The sequence below is a fragment of the Carcharhinus amblyrhynchos genome, chromosome 15, assembly GCF_965287045.1.
Source record: "Carcharhinus amblyrhynchos chromosome 15, sCarAmb.v2.hapA, whole genome shotgun sequence".
Taxonomy (NCBI): Eukaryota; Metazoa; Chordata; class Chondrichthyes; order Carcharhiniformes; family Carcharhinidae; genus Carcharhinus; species Carcharhinus amblyrhynchos.
Window position 1 is genome coordinate 15877288 of NC_137338.1, and position 13873 is coordinate 15891160.

At 39.3% G+C, this 13873-nt stretch overlaps 1 protein-coding gene across 3 annotated transcripts in view; it reads right to left on the reverse strand.

Annotated features, from left to right (window-relative positions):
* Positions 1-13873, reverse strand: part of LOC145352915 (protein maelstrom homolog) — a 51502-nt gene that overhangs the window by 2875 nt on the left and 34754 nt on the right. For 2 of the 3 annotated variants that reach the window (XM_080203213.1, XM_080203215.1), the window contains exons 7-11: positions 13540-13594; positions 12265-12406; positions 4626-4688; positions 3745-3874; positions 1787-1868 (exon numbers count right to left, since the gene is read on the reverse strand). In XM_080203213.1, coding sequence (XP_080059339.1) covers positions 1787-1868; positions 3745-3874; positions 4626-4688; positions 12265-12406; positions 13540-13594 — 472 coding nt within the window. The remainder of the gene's footprint in view (positions 1-1786; positions 1869-3744; positions 3875-4625; positions 4689-12264; positions 12407-13539; positions 13595-13873) is intronic. The other variant, XM_080203214.1, reaches the window with a different exon arrangement.

Below are 13873 nucleotides of genomic sequence, written 5' to 3' on the forward strand. Positions count from 1 at the left end.
ATGTTCCTTTCCACCTATACTGGCAATCTTGTGAAGTGTTCTGACGAATACAAAATGAAAAATTTCAACAATACTCCACAACCACTAATTCTGACAAATCACCAGCCCCACGAGGACTTTTAAAAAAAAAAGTGATTCATCATTACACAAATTAAACATACCATTCTATTACCATGTAGATTATTTATTAAAATCTTGTTTCAAGCTTTTCATCATTGGAGCAGTGCGGAGAGAAGAAAATATGTACACTTATTTGTAATTGGGAAAACTATTTATTTTCTCTGATTTTGGAATATTTACTGAAATTGATTTTGAACTGTTTGTCATTCTTTAGAACCATACAAAGTTGATTATTTCGAAGTAATACTTGTACACGGTCATTTTTATAAAGTGAATTTTCAATTTGGATTTTTCATGATTTAAGGTTTATAGCTGAAAAAAGCCATTCATTACCAAATAGCCAATTCAAAAATATATGGTGGCCATGACATTCAACAAGTGGGTGTCTTAAATTCCATCACGGGGTAAGGGTGTCATTTGCTAGGTCAGCATATATTGCCCATTCCTAACTGCCCTCAAGAAGGTGGTGATGAACTATATGATATAGGTGCATCCACAGTACTGTCCAAAGATGTGCAGGTTAGGTTGACTGGCCTAAACTACTTCTTAAGTGTCCCGGAATGCTTAGGTTAGAGGGACTAACAGGGTAAATATGTTGGGTTACGGGGATAGGGCCTGGATGGGATTGTTGTCGGTGCAGACTTGATGGGCCAAATGGCCTCCTTCTGCACTCTAGGGTTTCTATGATCCTATATTAAGAAGGGAGTTCCAGGATTTTAACCAAACAACAGTGAAAGAACAGTGATATATTTCCAAGTCAGGATAATGTACAGCTTGGAGGGGAACTTGCAGTAGGTGGTGTTTCCATTCTATCTGCTATCCTTTTCCTTTGAGGAGATAGAGGCTACAGGTTTGGAAAGTGCTGTTGAAGGAGCTTTGGTGAGCTGCTGCAATACATCTTGTAGGAGGTAAACAGTGCTGCCACTGTGCATCACTGGATATTTAAAGGCAGTGGATGGGGTACAAATCAAGTGGGCTGCTTTGACCTGGTGACTGTTAAGCTGCTTCAGTGTGGTTGAAGTTGCACTGCTCCAGGCAAGTGTAGAATATGTCTTCACACTTGTGCCTTGGAGATAGTTTTGTGAAGTCAAGAAGAGAATTACTCACTGCAGAATTCCCAACCTCTGACTTGCTCTTTTAGCCATGGTATTTACATGGCTGGTCCAGTTCAGTTTTGGGTTGATGATAATTCCCCAGATGTTGATAGAAGGGAATTCAGCAATGGTAATACCACTGAGTGTTAAGAGGATAAGGTTAGATTCTCTCTTACTGGAGATGATCAGTGGCTGACCCTTCTGTGGCACACGTTATCTGCCATTTAACAGTCTGAACCCGAATGTTGTCCAGATCTTGCTGCATATGGACGTGGACTAGTTTGCAGCAGATGCAGAATCTTAATTATTTTGTTCGTGATGAATCACTACTACTCATAACTCAGACAGAAATTTGCTTTTTTTCCTGAACTGAGTAAAAGTTCATTTTTTAAAAAAAATTGTCCACCTAGGTCAAATGGGAAAATTGTCCACATAGGTAATGTGGGAACAAAGCTATTAAAAGTCAATGCTTTTGAGTACATGGTAATTTCCATATTTTATTTGTACTAAATTGAAATTCAGGATAACTAAACTAGTTTTTAAAGATTCAGGGAAAATAAAATTCAGCTCACCACTGGAGACACTAGAAGCTGTAGCTTCAATGGGCAAATGGAAATATCGTCTGGTCACATTATTCTCAGTGGGTTTTGACTGCTATTAAGAAGATCAGAAAATTATTTTCAATGTTATATTTCTTTTGCTAAACGATTCATTTAAAAGTCCTCTCATTTTAAGATTTACATCATCTTCTCCTCCTAAATTACACTATTTTCTCAACAACATCCTGGACTCCAGTTCCAATGACGCTTGCCCAATTAGCCATATCTTACCCAATTAGTCATTATTTCTTGGCATTAAAACATACAGAAGGATTGCCATGAGAGCTAACACAATAGAACCTAATCTCAGCTTTAGCAAAGGTTTGCTTGTATTTTCCACTTGGAAGATACAGGGAATCCTGTTTAATTCTTCCCCTTCATGGAATTCATACTGCTATCCCAGTACAAATCTGCTGAATCAACATAGATCATGAATTGAGTTTTTCTAATCTACACCACTGCAACTGTAAGTTTATCCAGTGAGCCATCAGGATGATTATGTAATAGATCTCAAAAATAACATCTTAATATATAGTGCCAGCAATCTTCCTGACAGATTTATTTTTATTCTGGATATCTCTGGAAAGCTCACTCAACACTTGATGAAAACACAGAACATCGAAAGTGTACAATATGTTTGAATGAATCTGACTCCGAGTGACAAGAGAATTGTTCATATCAAAATTATTTTTTAATTTGGATGAAAGCCTGATGGTGGTAGAAACTTATTAATAGCAACTGCAACACTAGGCACATTAAGTGAAATGTGATCAAATAATTTCCTATTAGGTAATCAATAACAACAAAATAACACCTTTGTTTCTTTCCGAGCTCATTTCTATAGTCTTGGAATGAGAATTGTGACCAGTTCTGCACTGCAAACTAACACTCAGTAATACTGGGCCAAGATGATCTTGGATTCTAAAGGAAACCCCTCAACACCCAGGCTTTGCCTGTCCTATATTTATTAATCCTATTTTTCTTTAAGCTTGCATGGGATATGGGTTTCTCTAGCAAAGACAGCATTTGTTGCCCATCTGTACCTCCTTCGAACTAAGTACCTTGCTAGGTTCTTTCGGAGGGCATTTAGGAGTCAACCATATTTTGTGGGCCTGGAGTCGCACGTTAAGGATAGCATATTTCTTCCCTTAAAGGACATGAGTGAACCAGATGGGTTTTTACAACAACTCTGCATAGTCACCATTGTTGAGACTAGCTATATGTTCCTGATATCTTCATTAATTGAATTTAACCATATTCCTGGAGTTTTAGCCTGGTCTTCTGCAACAATATTACCGCAATACTAACTTCACTCTCTAATCTTATTTCAAGAAGATGTTAGCATGTAGAATCTATTTTAGGGGGCCAGAGGACGGCAGGGGAGGGGTGTGTGTGTGTGTGTGTGTGTGTGTGTGTGTGTGGGGGGGGGGGGGGGGGAGAGTGGTGAATCAAGATAGCAATGATCAAGAACTGTAGAGGAATTTTCAAATTATTAACAACAATAATAATGGTCTTTTATTCAAGGAACACATTCATAATTTTGCCCAAAGGCAAAATTGCAGTGTAATTTATATTGTGGTCAACATTTTTATTCCAAAAAGGGAGAAAGATCCACTGCATTTTACGCTTTAAATCAATTTGTCTGAATATATGACCACAAAATAACTTTAGCTCAGAAAAATATGTCATACCAACTGAAATAATTAAAGGAATACCTAATAGTGATGAAAAGAAAGACAAAATGCTGGAAAATCTCAGCAAGTCTGGCAGCATCTGTAAGGAGAGAAAAGGGCTGAGCTTTGACAAAGGGTCATCTGGACTCGAAACATTAGCTCTCTTCTCTCCTTACAGATGCTGCCAGACCTGCTGAGATTTTCCAGCATTCTTTCTTTTGGTTTCAGATTCCAACATCTGCAGTAATTTGCTTTTACCTGGTAGTAATGGTCCAGTACTAACACTTTAGGATTCAACTTGGTGCCGTAAGTCAAGTCCTTTTTTGGGATGTGCGCTGATGTAATCTGAAATTTATAGATGGAAGCCAAAGAATCACTGATGCAATACCTAAAGTGTACAGTAAAGATGATCAGATTTGTTTTTGTGGCTGCAGTAACTACTATTTTATTGAAGTAACAAGAGCAATATAATATCTTGATAGAAGCTACCACTACTTTACTAAAGAATGCTGTAATTGTGGATATAACATAAACAGTACCCAAATATATTAGAGTGGAATGACTGATTGATAAAATAATTGATTTCAGTGCAGCACCAAAGCTGCTTTATCCACTACAATTACTATTTCAAAATTACTATTTTGTATTATACTGGTAAATAAATGGGAGGAAAAAGTCTTTCAGTAGTGCCTTACATAGTAAGCATTGAATACCGGATTACTTTTTGCACCGATTTGTAACTCCAAGTTAGTTAGCCTTTTGTGAATTGTGATTTAAAATGGTCATTTACTACTCAGAAAACATGCCTGATGTGTTCTTCATCTGCTACGAGTCATGATTCAGAGAGATCGGATGTAACTATTATAAGAGGATGTCATTGGCAAACAAAATGTTTGCAGTACCATTTTTCTTACAAATTGGATTTAGATGCAAGTATTGCTGCAAGCTATCACAAATCAAATGAAAATGTCCAATAATTCAAGACACAAGGAAATAAATATTCTGGGCTATTGAATGAAATGTTGTTAAAAGTGATGCAAGCTCCTAAAATACCATGCCTCTACTGAGTATCTTCCCAAATTCTATAGAACAATTACAACCAGCAACTTTCCTGGAGAAAATATCAGGATCTCACTTACGCATATTTCTTGGTTGTTGCTAAGGCACAGTACACTACGTCATGCTCATCATGCCATTTACACCTTGAGGGGGAAAGAAAAGAAAAACAATTATAGGCTCATTAAAATCCTAAGAATCACACTGACATTATGCCTTATTGAAATTCAACATTTTGCATGACATAATATTACATCATGCTGAAGAGTAAAAATAACACATTGCAGGTTGTAATCAGCTAGATTTCAAAATAAGCCTTAAGAAACCACTGCAGAAGTGTGAGCCCTTGTCAACAAGTACAAGATTCTTGCTCCTTGTGTGATAACGGGGGGACTGTAGAAGGCTGAGTAAACTGGCTGTCACCGTGGCTCAAGGAGATGTTCAAGTGGCACAAGAAAAGACAAACGTAAGCATAGTATAGTTAGGGGACTAGACACTGTTCTCCATAACCAGGATTGAGTGTCTCAAAGGCTGTGTTGCATGCCCAATGTCAGGGTTCAGGACGTCTGTTTTGGGCTGGAGAGGAACTTGCTGTGGGAGATCCAGTGGTCTGGCCCACATAGGTACAATGAGGAAGGAGGTTCTCTGAGGAGTTCAGCACTAAATTAAGAAACAGAATCTCCAATAATTTCTGGATTATTACTTGAACCACATGCAAATTGGTAAATGATACATAAAATTAGAGAGATGACTACAGGGCTCAAAGACTGGTGTACAAAAACTGGGTAGTGGTTCATGAAACATTGGCATCAGTACTGGGGGAAAGTAGGGGCTGTGCTGTTGGGTCAATCGACATCTCAACCATGCTGGGACCAGTGTTCTTGTGGACCGTATAACTAGAGCAGTAAAGAGGACTTTAAACTACAGGAAGGGTGAGGACTCAGTTGCTTGGAAAATTGGGAAATCAAAGTTAAAAGTAGGAATGCAGGTTAGTGATCAGTCCGAGTGTCAACAGAAACTTGCAGATAGGAACAGATCATATGAGCATTAAAGTTTAATTATTAGTGTCACAGTAGGCTTACATTAACACCGCACGAAGTTACTTGACACTCCCTTGGTCACCAAACACTGGTGCCTGTTCGGGTACACTGAGAATTTAGCATGGCCAATGCACCTGAACAGCACGCTTTTTAGACTACGGGAGGAAACCGGGGCACTCGGAGGAAACCCCTGCAGACACAACAAGAATGCAAACTCCACACAGACAGTGACCCAAGCCAGGAATTGAACCTGGGTCTTCGGCGCTGTAAAGCAGCAGTGCTAACCACTGTGCCACCTTGGTTAGAGCCTATATTACAGCAAGGACTTATTCAAGGGCTCTAACTATGAGGGAAAAGGGTTCCAAGATCGGAAGGCTTAAAAAAAAAACAGGCACATGGGGGAGTAGTAGCACAGGATAGCAAGGGAGAAACTTGACTTTCAGCATGACAAGTCAGGGCAGAAAACATAAACAAAAACGTGCACCACAAATCTAGAGTTAGAGAGACATAGAGGTTTACAGCATGGAAAAAGACCCTTCGGCCTAACTTGTCCATGCTGTCCTTTTTAAAACCCCTAAGCTAGCCCCAATTGCCTGTATGTGGCCCATATCCTGCTATACCCATCCTAATCATGCAATTGTCTAAATGCTTTTTAAGAGACAAAACAGTACCTGCCTCTACTACTACCTCTGGCAACTTGTTCCAGACACATACCTCCCTCAATGTGAAAAAATTGCCCCTCTGGACCCTTTTGTATCTTTCCTCTTTCGCCTTAAATCTATGCTCTCTAGTTTCAGACTCCCCTATCTTTGGGAAAAGACATTGACTATCTAGCTGATCTATGCCCCTCATTATTTTATAGATCTCAATAAGATCAGCCCTCAGCCTCCTACGTTCCAGAGAAAAAAGTCCCAGTCTATCCAGCCTCTCCCAATATTATTGGAAGGTGTTGGAGTCAATAATCAAAGAGGATATAGCTCATCATTTTGGAAAGCAGAATGTAATCAAATTTAGTCAACACGGTTTTATGAAAGGTAAGTAATGTTTGACAAATTTGCTCGAACTCCTTGAGGATGTAACAGGGACAGTAGATACAGAGGAACTGTAAATGTACTGTATTTAGATTTCCAAAAGATATTTGATAAGATGCTGCATAAGAGGCTGGTGCATCAAGTAAAAGCCCATGGAATTGGAGAAGTGTGTTAGCATGGATTGAAAACTGGCTGTCAGACAGAAAACAGCGAGTTGGAATAAATGGATTGAAAGATGTAACTAGTGGAGTACTGCAATTGATCACTATTTAAATTAACGACCTGGAGGAATGAACAGAATGTAAGGTTTCCAAATTTGCCAATGATACAAAGATAGGTGAAAGGGCATGTTGTGATAAGGATAATGTCATTCTGCAACGGGATACAAATAAACTGGCTGACTGGGCGAAATGCTGGCAAATGGAGTTTAATGCAGGGAAGTGAGAGGTCATGCACTTTGGTGGGAGAAATCAAAAAAGCAAATTATTACCTAAATAGAGACAGACAACAGGTGAGTGAAGTGCAGAGGGAAACAAAATTGGCTTCAAGATACAAAATTGGCTTCTTCACAGAAGCCAGAGGGTGGTTGTAGAGGGTTGTTTTTCAAACTGGACTCCTGTGACCAGAGGTCTCCCTCAGGGATTGGTGCTAGGTCCACAGGTATGTGTCATTTATATTAATGATTTGGATGAGAATATAGAAGGCATGGTTAATAAGTTTGCAGATGACACCAAGATTGGTGGCATAGTGGACAGTGAACAAAGTTATCTCCAGTTGCAACAGGATCTTGATCAAGTGGGCTGACAAATGGCAGATGGATTTTAATTTAGATAAATGTGAGGTGATGCATTATGATAGATTGAAGCAGGGCAGGACTTAGTTAATGGTAGGGCGTTGGGGAGAGTTGTAGAACAAAGCGATCTGGGGGTACATGTTCATAGCTCCTTGAAAGTTGAATCACAGGTGGATAGAGTGGTGAAGAAGGCAGTCAGCACGCTTGGTTTCAATGATCAGAACACTGAATACAGGAATTGTCTTGTTGAAGGTAAGGCCACACTTGGAATACAGTTCTGGTCACCCTACTATAGAAAGGTTATTATTAAACTAGAAAGAATGCAGAAAAGATTTACTAGAATGCTACTGGGACTTTTGAGATGGCTTGAGTTAAAAGGAGATAGAGTTATAAGTTATAAGGGATAGCTTGAGTTAGAAGGGATAGACTGGGACTTTTTTCTCTGGAGTGCAAGAGGCTGAAGCGTGATCTTACAGAGGTCTATAAAATAATGAGGCACATAGATCAGCTAGATAGTTAATATCTTTTCCCAAAGATAGGGCGGTCTACAACTAGAGGGCATAGGTTTAAGGTGAGAGGGGAGATACACAAAAGATACACAGAGGGGCAATTTTTTTTCACACAGATGGTGGCGAGTGTCGGGAATAAGTTGCCAGAGGTAGCAATAGAGGCAGGTACAATTTTGTCTTTTAAAAAGCATTTAGACAGTTACATGGTTAAAATGGATATAGAGGGATATGGGGCAAATGTGGGTAATTGGGACTAGCTTCGAGGTTTAAAAAAGGGCAGCATGGACAAGTTGGGCCGAAGAATCCATTTCCATGCTGTAGACCTCTATGATTCTAAGTGTCCTTGTGCATGAATCCCAAAAAGCTAGCAAGTAGGTCCAACAAGTAGTTAAGGCTAATGGCATTTTGGCCTTTATTACAAAGGGAATGGAGTTAAAAAATATGGAAGTTTTGTTGCAATTGTACAAGATGTTGCTGAGGCTGCATCTGGAATACTGCATAGTTTTGGTCCCCTTACCTTAAAAAGGCTTTAATAACATTGGAGGCAGTCCAAGCTAATTTTTGGGATGAGGGGGTTATTTTGTCTGGAGACTAAATAGCAGGGTCTGTATTCCTTGGAGTTTAGTAACGGATGAACGTATTCAAATGTATACTGAGCCTGAGGGGGCTTTGAAGGATTGATTGTGAGATGTTTTCCCAAGTGGGAGAGTCTCAAACAAGGGGACATACCATAAGATAAAGGGCTGATCATTTAAAATTGAAGTGCATCAAAATTTCTTCTCATAGAAGATGGTGAAAGACTGGAATTCTCTGCCCAAAGGGTAGTGGAGGCTGGATACTTAGAAGAATTTAAAGTAGAGGTGGGTAAATATTTGATATATCAAGGAATAGAGGGTTGTGGGGAAGTGCCTCAGGGAAGGAGTTGAGGCCAGCATAGATCAGACATGATTGTACTGAATGGCAGGACAGGCTTGAAGGGCCTGATAGCCTACTCCTGCTTCTATTTCCTGTGTTCTTGTATAAAACTGATGAAATGAACATATAGAAAGCATCAACAAACCATTGATTCACATTTAGAGGCACATTGATCATTCCTTCCACAAATAACCTCAATGCAGTTAAATGTTTCATTTCAATTTTCAGAGATGGTGACACAGTGGCAATGTCTTTCAACTAGTAATCCAGATGATCAGGCCTTGGAGACTTGGTTCAAATCCAACAGTGGCAGACGTGAGGATATGAATTCAATAAATAAGGTCTGGAATTGAAAGCTAGTCTTGGTAATGGTGACCATTAAGCTATCATCTATTGTTGTAAAAACATCTGATTCATGAATGTCCTTTCTGGAAGGAAATTTGCCATCCTTACCCCGGTGTGGCCTACACGTGACTCCAGATCCACAGATTGACTCTTAGCTGGTTTGGAAATGGTCTAGCAAGCCATTATATCAAAGGACAATTAGGGATGGGCAAATGCTGATGTTGCCAGCGACATTCGCATCCCATTGAAGAATTAATAAAACATGTAGAGCACTAAGAAAAGTCATCTTTGTTACTAAGAGGCTGCTAAGAGTAACATTACTGCAGGTGATCTAGCATTAGTGAACTAGGCGGATAGAAATATCCTGGAAAATTACAGCAGAACTAAGTAATGCACAGAAGTTTGTTTTTGTTCAGAAAATGTAGATGATACATCTAAGTTGAGTATGCAGAACTGGAGCACAGGACAGCTGGGAACACAGAAGGCACAGGAAGTACCCACTTTGCAACAGTTCCTAATTCAGCAGCATGCATAACACTATCAGTTACCAGAGCATGACAGAAGCACTGCAAAGCAGTCTGCAATTCCAGTACAGAAGCTGACCTACAAAAAATTTGCAAGGGCAAAGGAGCCATCTGCAATGAACTTACAGCAGCAGTGAAGGTTATCATCAGCCTTTCAATAACATTAAAGCAATAATAGATTTTCTCTTTGAATACTTACACCTTTCCCACACAATATATTAATGATGAACCAAAAGAGTGAAGACTGATGGATTTTATTAAGTTATGTAGTGGTGATAGTGTTTGTGATTAATATGTCTTCCTGATACGGTCACTCACATCTGAAGAACTTGTGTGTTTGGTGTGCACATGCTCTATTTCCAGTGTTCATCAAGCTGATTAGGAACGGGTGTAGGCTGCATAACTAATGCTAACTAACTAGTTAGAGGGAAACAGCAGGTCCACTCTCTCCCTCTGCAATTAACATGAATACACCTACATCAGCACTAGAATCCTACTCATGGAGCTGCTACATGGTCATTACTTTGTGAAGTACCCATTACTGAAATAAGTGCAGGCTTCTGCTCCCATCACACCACACCCATCAATCATGTAGGGAGTTTCCAACCAAAGATCAGCCTGAGCACAGAATAACAAGAATCTATGGAGGTCCTGAAATTACTCTTTCCTACTCGGTTTGTACCATGAAATCTATGCAACTGAATTTTCCACTGCAGTTGTCAATGATGTGTTATTTTCAATGGCAGACCATTGTAGACAGCCATTACTCCAACATTACTAATAAGGGAAATGGTGGTACACAAAATCCCTAGAGTGCAGGTGGTGGTCATTTGGCCCATCAGGTCTGCACCCAGGTTTATCCTGCTAACCTATATAGCTTGGGGAACCAGATTGCTTGTTAAACTCACCCAGTCTATCCTGACCACCTTTCATTCTTGTATAGGTGAAGACAAGTGACTCATCAATATAGTCCTGGGGTATAGTAACCATCCTTTTGAAAACAAGCCTGTTGAAATCAGTAGATGCATATGTTGGAATTCCACCATGCATCAGGTGGCCCATCAACCAGTGTCTCTACTGCTACCCACCTCATCACTGCTCAATGCCTCACCATTTGCTTCTTTCTCAACTTCACTAGTCTTCAAATGGAAGTATTTTCTGAGCAAGTGACAGCTGGAGCTCTTGGTAGTGACAGCGCTATACTCTGTGGTTTTAACCACAGGATTGTTTTTACAGCTCTTTGAAGGGAATAGATAACATTTTGTGAATAAGTAAGCTGTTAGTTTCAACAAAACAACTATCTGCACTTGTACCGCATTGTTACGATACCATTCGTAAGCAGATGAGCATAAGTGCATGGATACGTGCATCTTCTCATGCTTGTGCTTTCCCCTGTACTCTGGAGCTGACCTCACCCCCCAACTCTACCAAAACCAACCTCACAATACTCCATTACAGAGTCAGATAATTTGTAAGGCCTAGTTGTTGAACACAAGTCTGCTGTGGAGACAATCTCAACACATACTGCACTCCACCATTTCAATGTTTAGAACAATTCAACGTTCTGTGATTTAAGTAGCTAATGAGACAATGAAGAATAACAGATGTAGCATTAAATAGGATCAAGATACTTAAATGATTTGTCTATGGGACAAGTATTTTATGAGTTTGTACAAATCACTGGGAAGATCACAAATGGAACCAGGTATGTCATTCTCCCCAGCTATGCACAGAAACAAAGATGTTGTCAAATTTGTGTTTGCGACATGGATCAGGAAGTGGGGTTAATCTGATCCTTAAAAGTGGCGAGAGCGCTACGAAGACCAGCAGCCATACTCAAATGATTCATTTATTTAATCTTCATGGAGACTTATATCTTGCGTTTTCACTCTTGTTAATCATTTCTTTAGCTGAATTGAGAGATTTATTCCTGTTCAGTCATCTGTGTTCAAACAACCAGCTCTCAAATTTAGGGAATCATGCTCCACTTTTATCGATTTTCACAAGATTTGAATATGTTAGGACTGTGCAGAAGACCTGCAAGCCAATAATCATATGTATGAAGCATCATGGGGTGGCACGGTAGCACAGTGGTTAGCACTGCTGTCTCAAAGCCATGAAGTGGAGATGCTGGCTTCGGACTGAGGCAAGCACAGTAAAAAGTCTCACAACACCAGGTTGAAGTCCAACAGCGCCAGGGACCCAGGTTGAATTCCAGCCTCAAGTGACTGTGTGGAGTTTGCACATTCTCCCCATATCTGTGTGGGTTTCCTCCAGGTGCTCCAGTTTCTCCCGCAGTCCAAAGATGTGCAAGTTAGGTGGATCGGGCATGCTAAATTGTCCCTTAGGCTCAGGGGATTTGCAGGGTAAATAGATGGGTTATGGAATAGGGCCTGGGTGGGGCTGTTATCAGTGCAGGCTTGATGGGTCAAATAGTCTCGTTCTGCACTGTGACTCTATTAATGATGGAGGAATAAAAGTAAGCACTATTATACAGTTGAATGGATTCCATCATGCTATCATTTCTTACTTTTTTTAAAAAAAGTGTACTTTTAATGCACATACCTAGTGTTCGTAGCGTAATCATAAACCATTACATCCAGCATTCTCTCCATACTGGCTTTGGAAGGTTTTTCTTTTAGTTTGTACTCATAAAGTTTCTCTATCAATTCTTCTAGCTCAAAAACATTCACTGGAGTGCTACTACCTGTTGCAAAATTTAAGAAAATTAGGTATTTGACTCACTCTGAAGAAAACAATGAAGGATTATCTCAGCCACTCCTATTATTAGAAAAGCACAAATATGCAATATTCTGCGAACTGTTGTCAACTATCGGAATACCACATTCATAAAAAGCACTTTAAATTCTGGACACTAGGAGCACCTTTTTCAACTGAATGGGTGTGCCTTGGAAGTCAAACTCTCTTATCCTTCAATGCACCACTGACAACCCTTTGTCACCTGCAATCCAGAATCCACGCCGTTAACTCCTCTATACCCCCCCCCACTTTAAAAATCCTTTTTAAAACCCAGTCCTTTCACCACACTTCAGATTAGCTTGGCATTAATTTTGGGACAATTTTCTACATTAAAAATTCTATGTGAATACTTTGCTATTGTATACAAATGTGGCCAGGTAAGCATGAATTTTAAAAAACGAAATCAGATTCTGTGAACATATCTTTTTTTTCACTAAAAAATGGAGTATGAAGTAGTGTATTCACCTAATGTTGCCAATTGCTACTGTTTGACTTTGGCACATTTTAGTCACTGGTTGAATACTGGTGAAATTGTTTTATGATCAGTAATGAGGTATGTCATAATAATGTTTTTATTAGCACAGTAAATGTACAAATGTAAAATGTACAGTCCAGGGGACTCTCTGGACCTTGTAACAGTTAAAACGAAACCCCAAAAGATCGTTTTGCACAACATGCTAGTGTTGGCCAACGAGGCGGTCTTACATTTGTCAAATTTCAGAGCTGTGATCTCAAAACAAGATCCTTCTGTATTTCTGAACCTCGACACAGAAGTTGAAGTCTCATTAACATACAATACTAGCATCTCCTTTTCATTTTGTATACAAAATATCTGGAATTCAGCAATTACACATTTCATCACACTCATCTGCATCACCTGGCAGTTTGTAATCTCAAACTCACAATGCATCTCATTCAAATATATAATTTCCAGAAATTGTAATGTTGAAATTGCAAATTCAATAAGAAGAAAAAACTGAATCTCAGATAATCCTAAGAAGGCTTTTCATTCACCATGATTAATATTCTGTAGTCTTATATTTGCTTTAAAAATGAACTGGGAAAAAAAAAGCAATGTACCTGCTTTGCTGGCTAACCAGTTCAGACACCAATTCACTCTGAAGCACTCAGTCAACTAGAATTGAAAACAAACAGATTTCAATTTTAAAGTGACGATTGTGAAACATTTATAATAAGCTTATACTTGGATAGGCTCTCTCTGCTGGCAGACCAGTGCTCATTCAATTGTCATGACCACTATCAATGGAAAATATACAAGTAACGCTAGTGACTAAAATGTGAATCAAGTATTTTTTCTCAGTTTGAGAGTAGTGTGCTGTAGAAGTGTAGGACGTCACTATAACATTTGTACAGATGTCAATCTGATTTTCAATTAGAAATTTAAGACACTGCA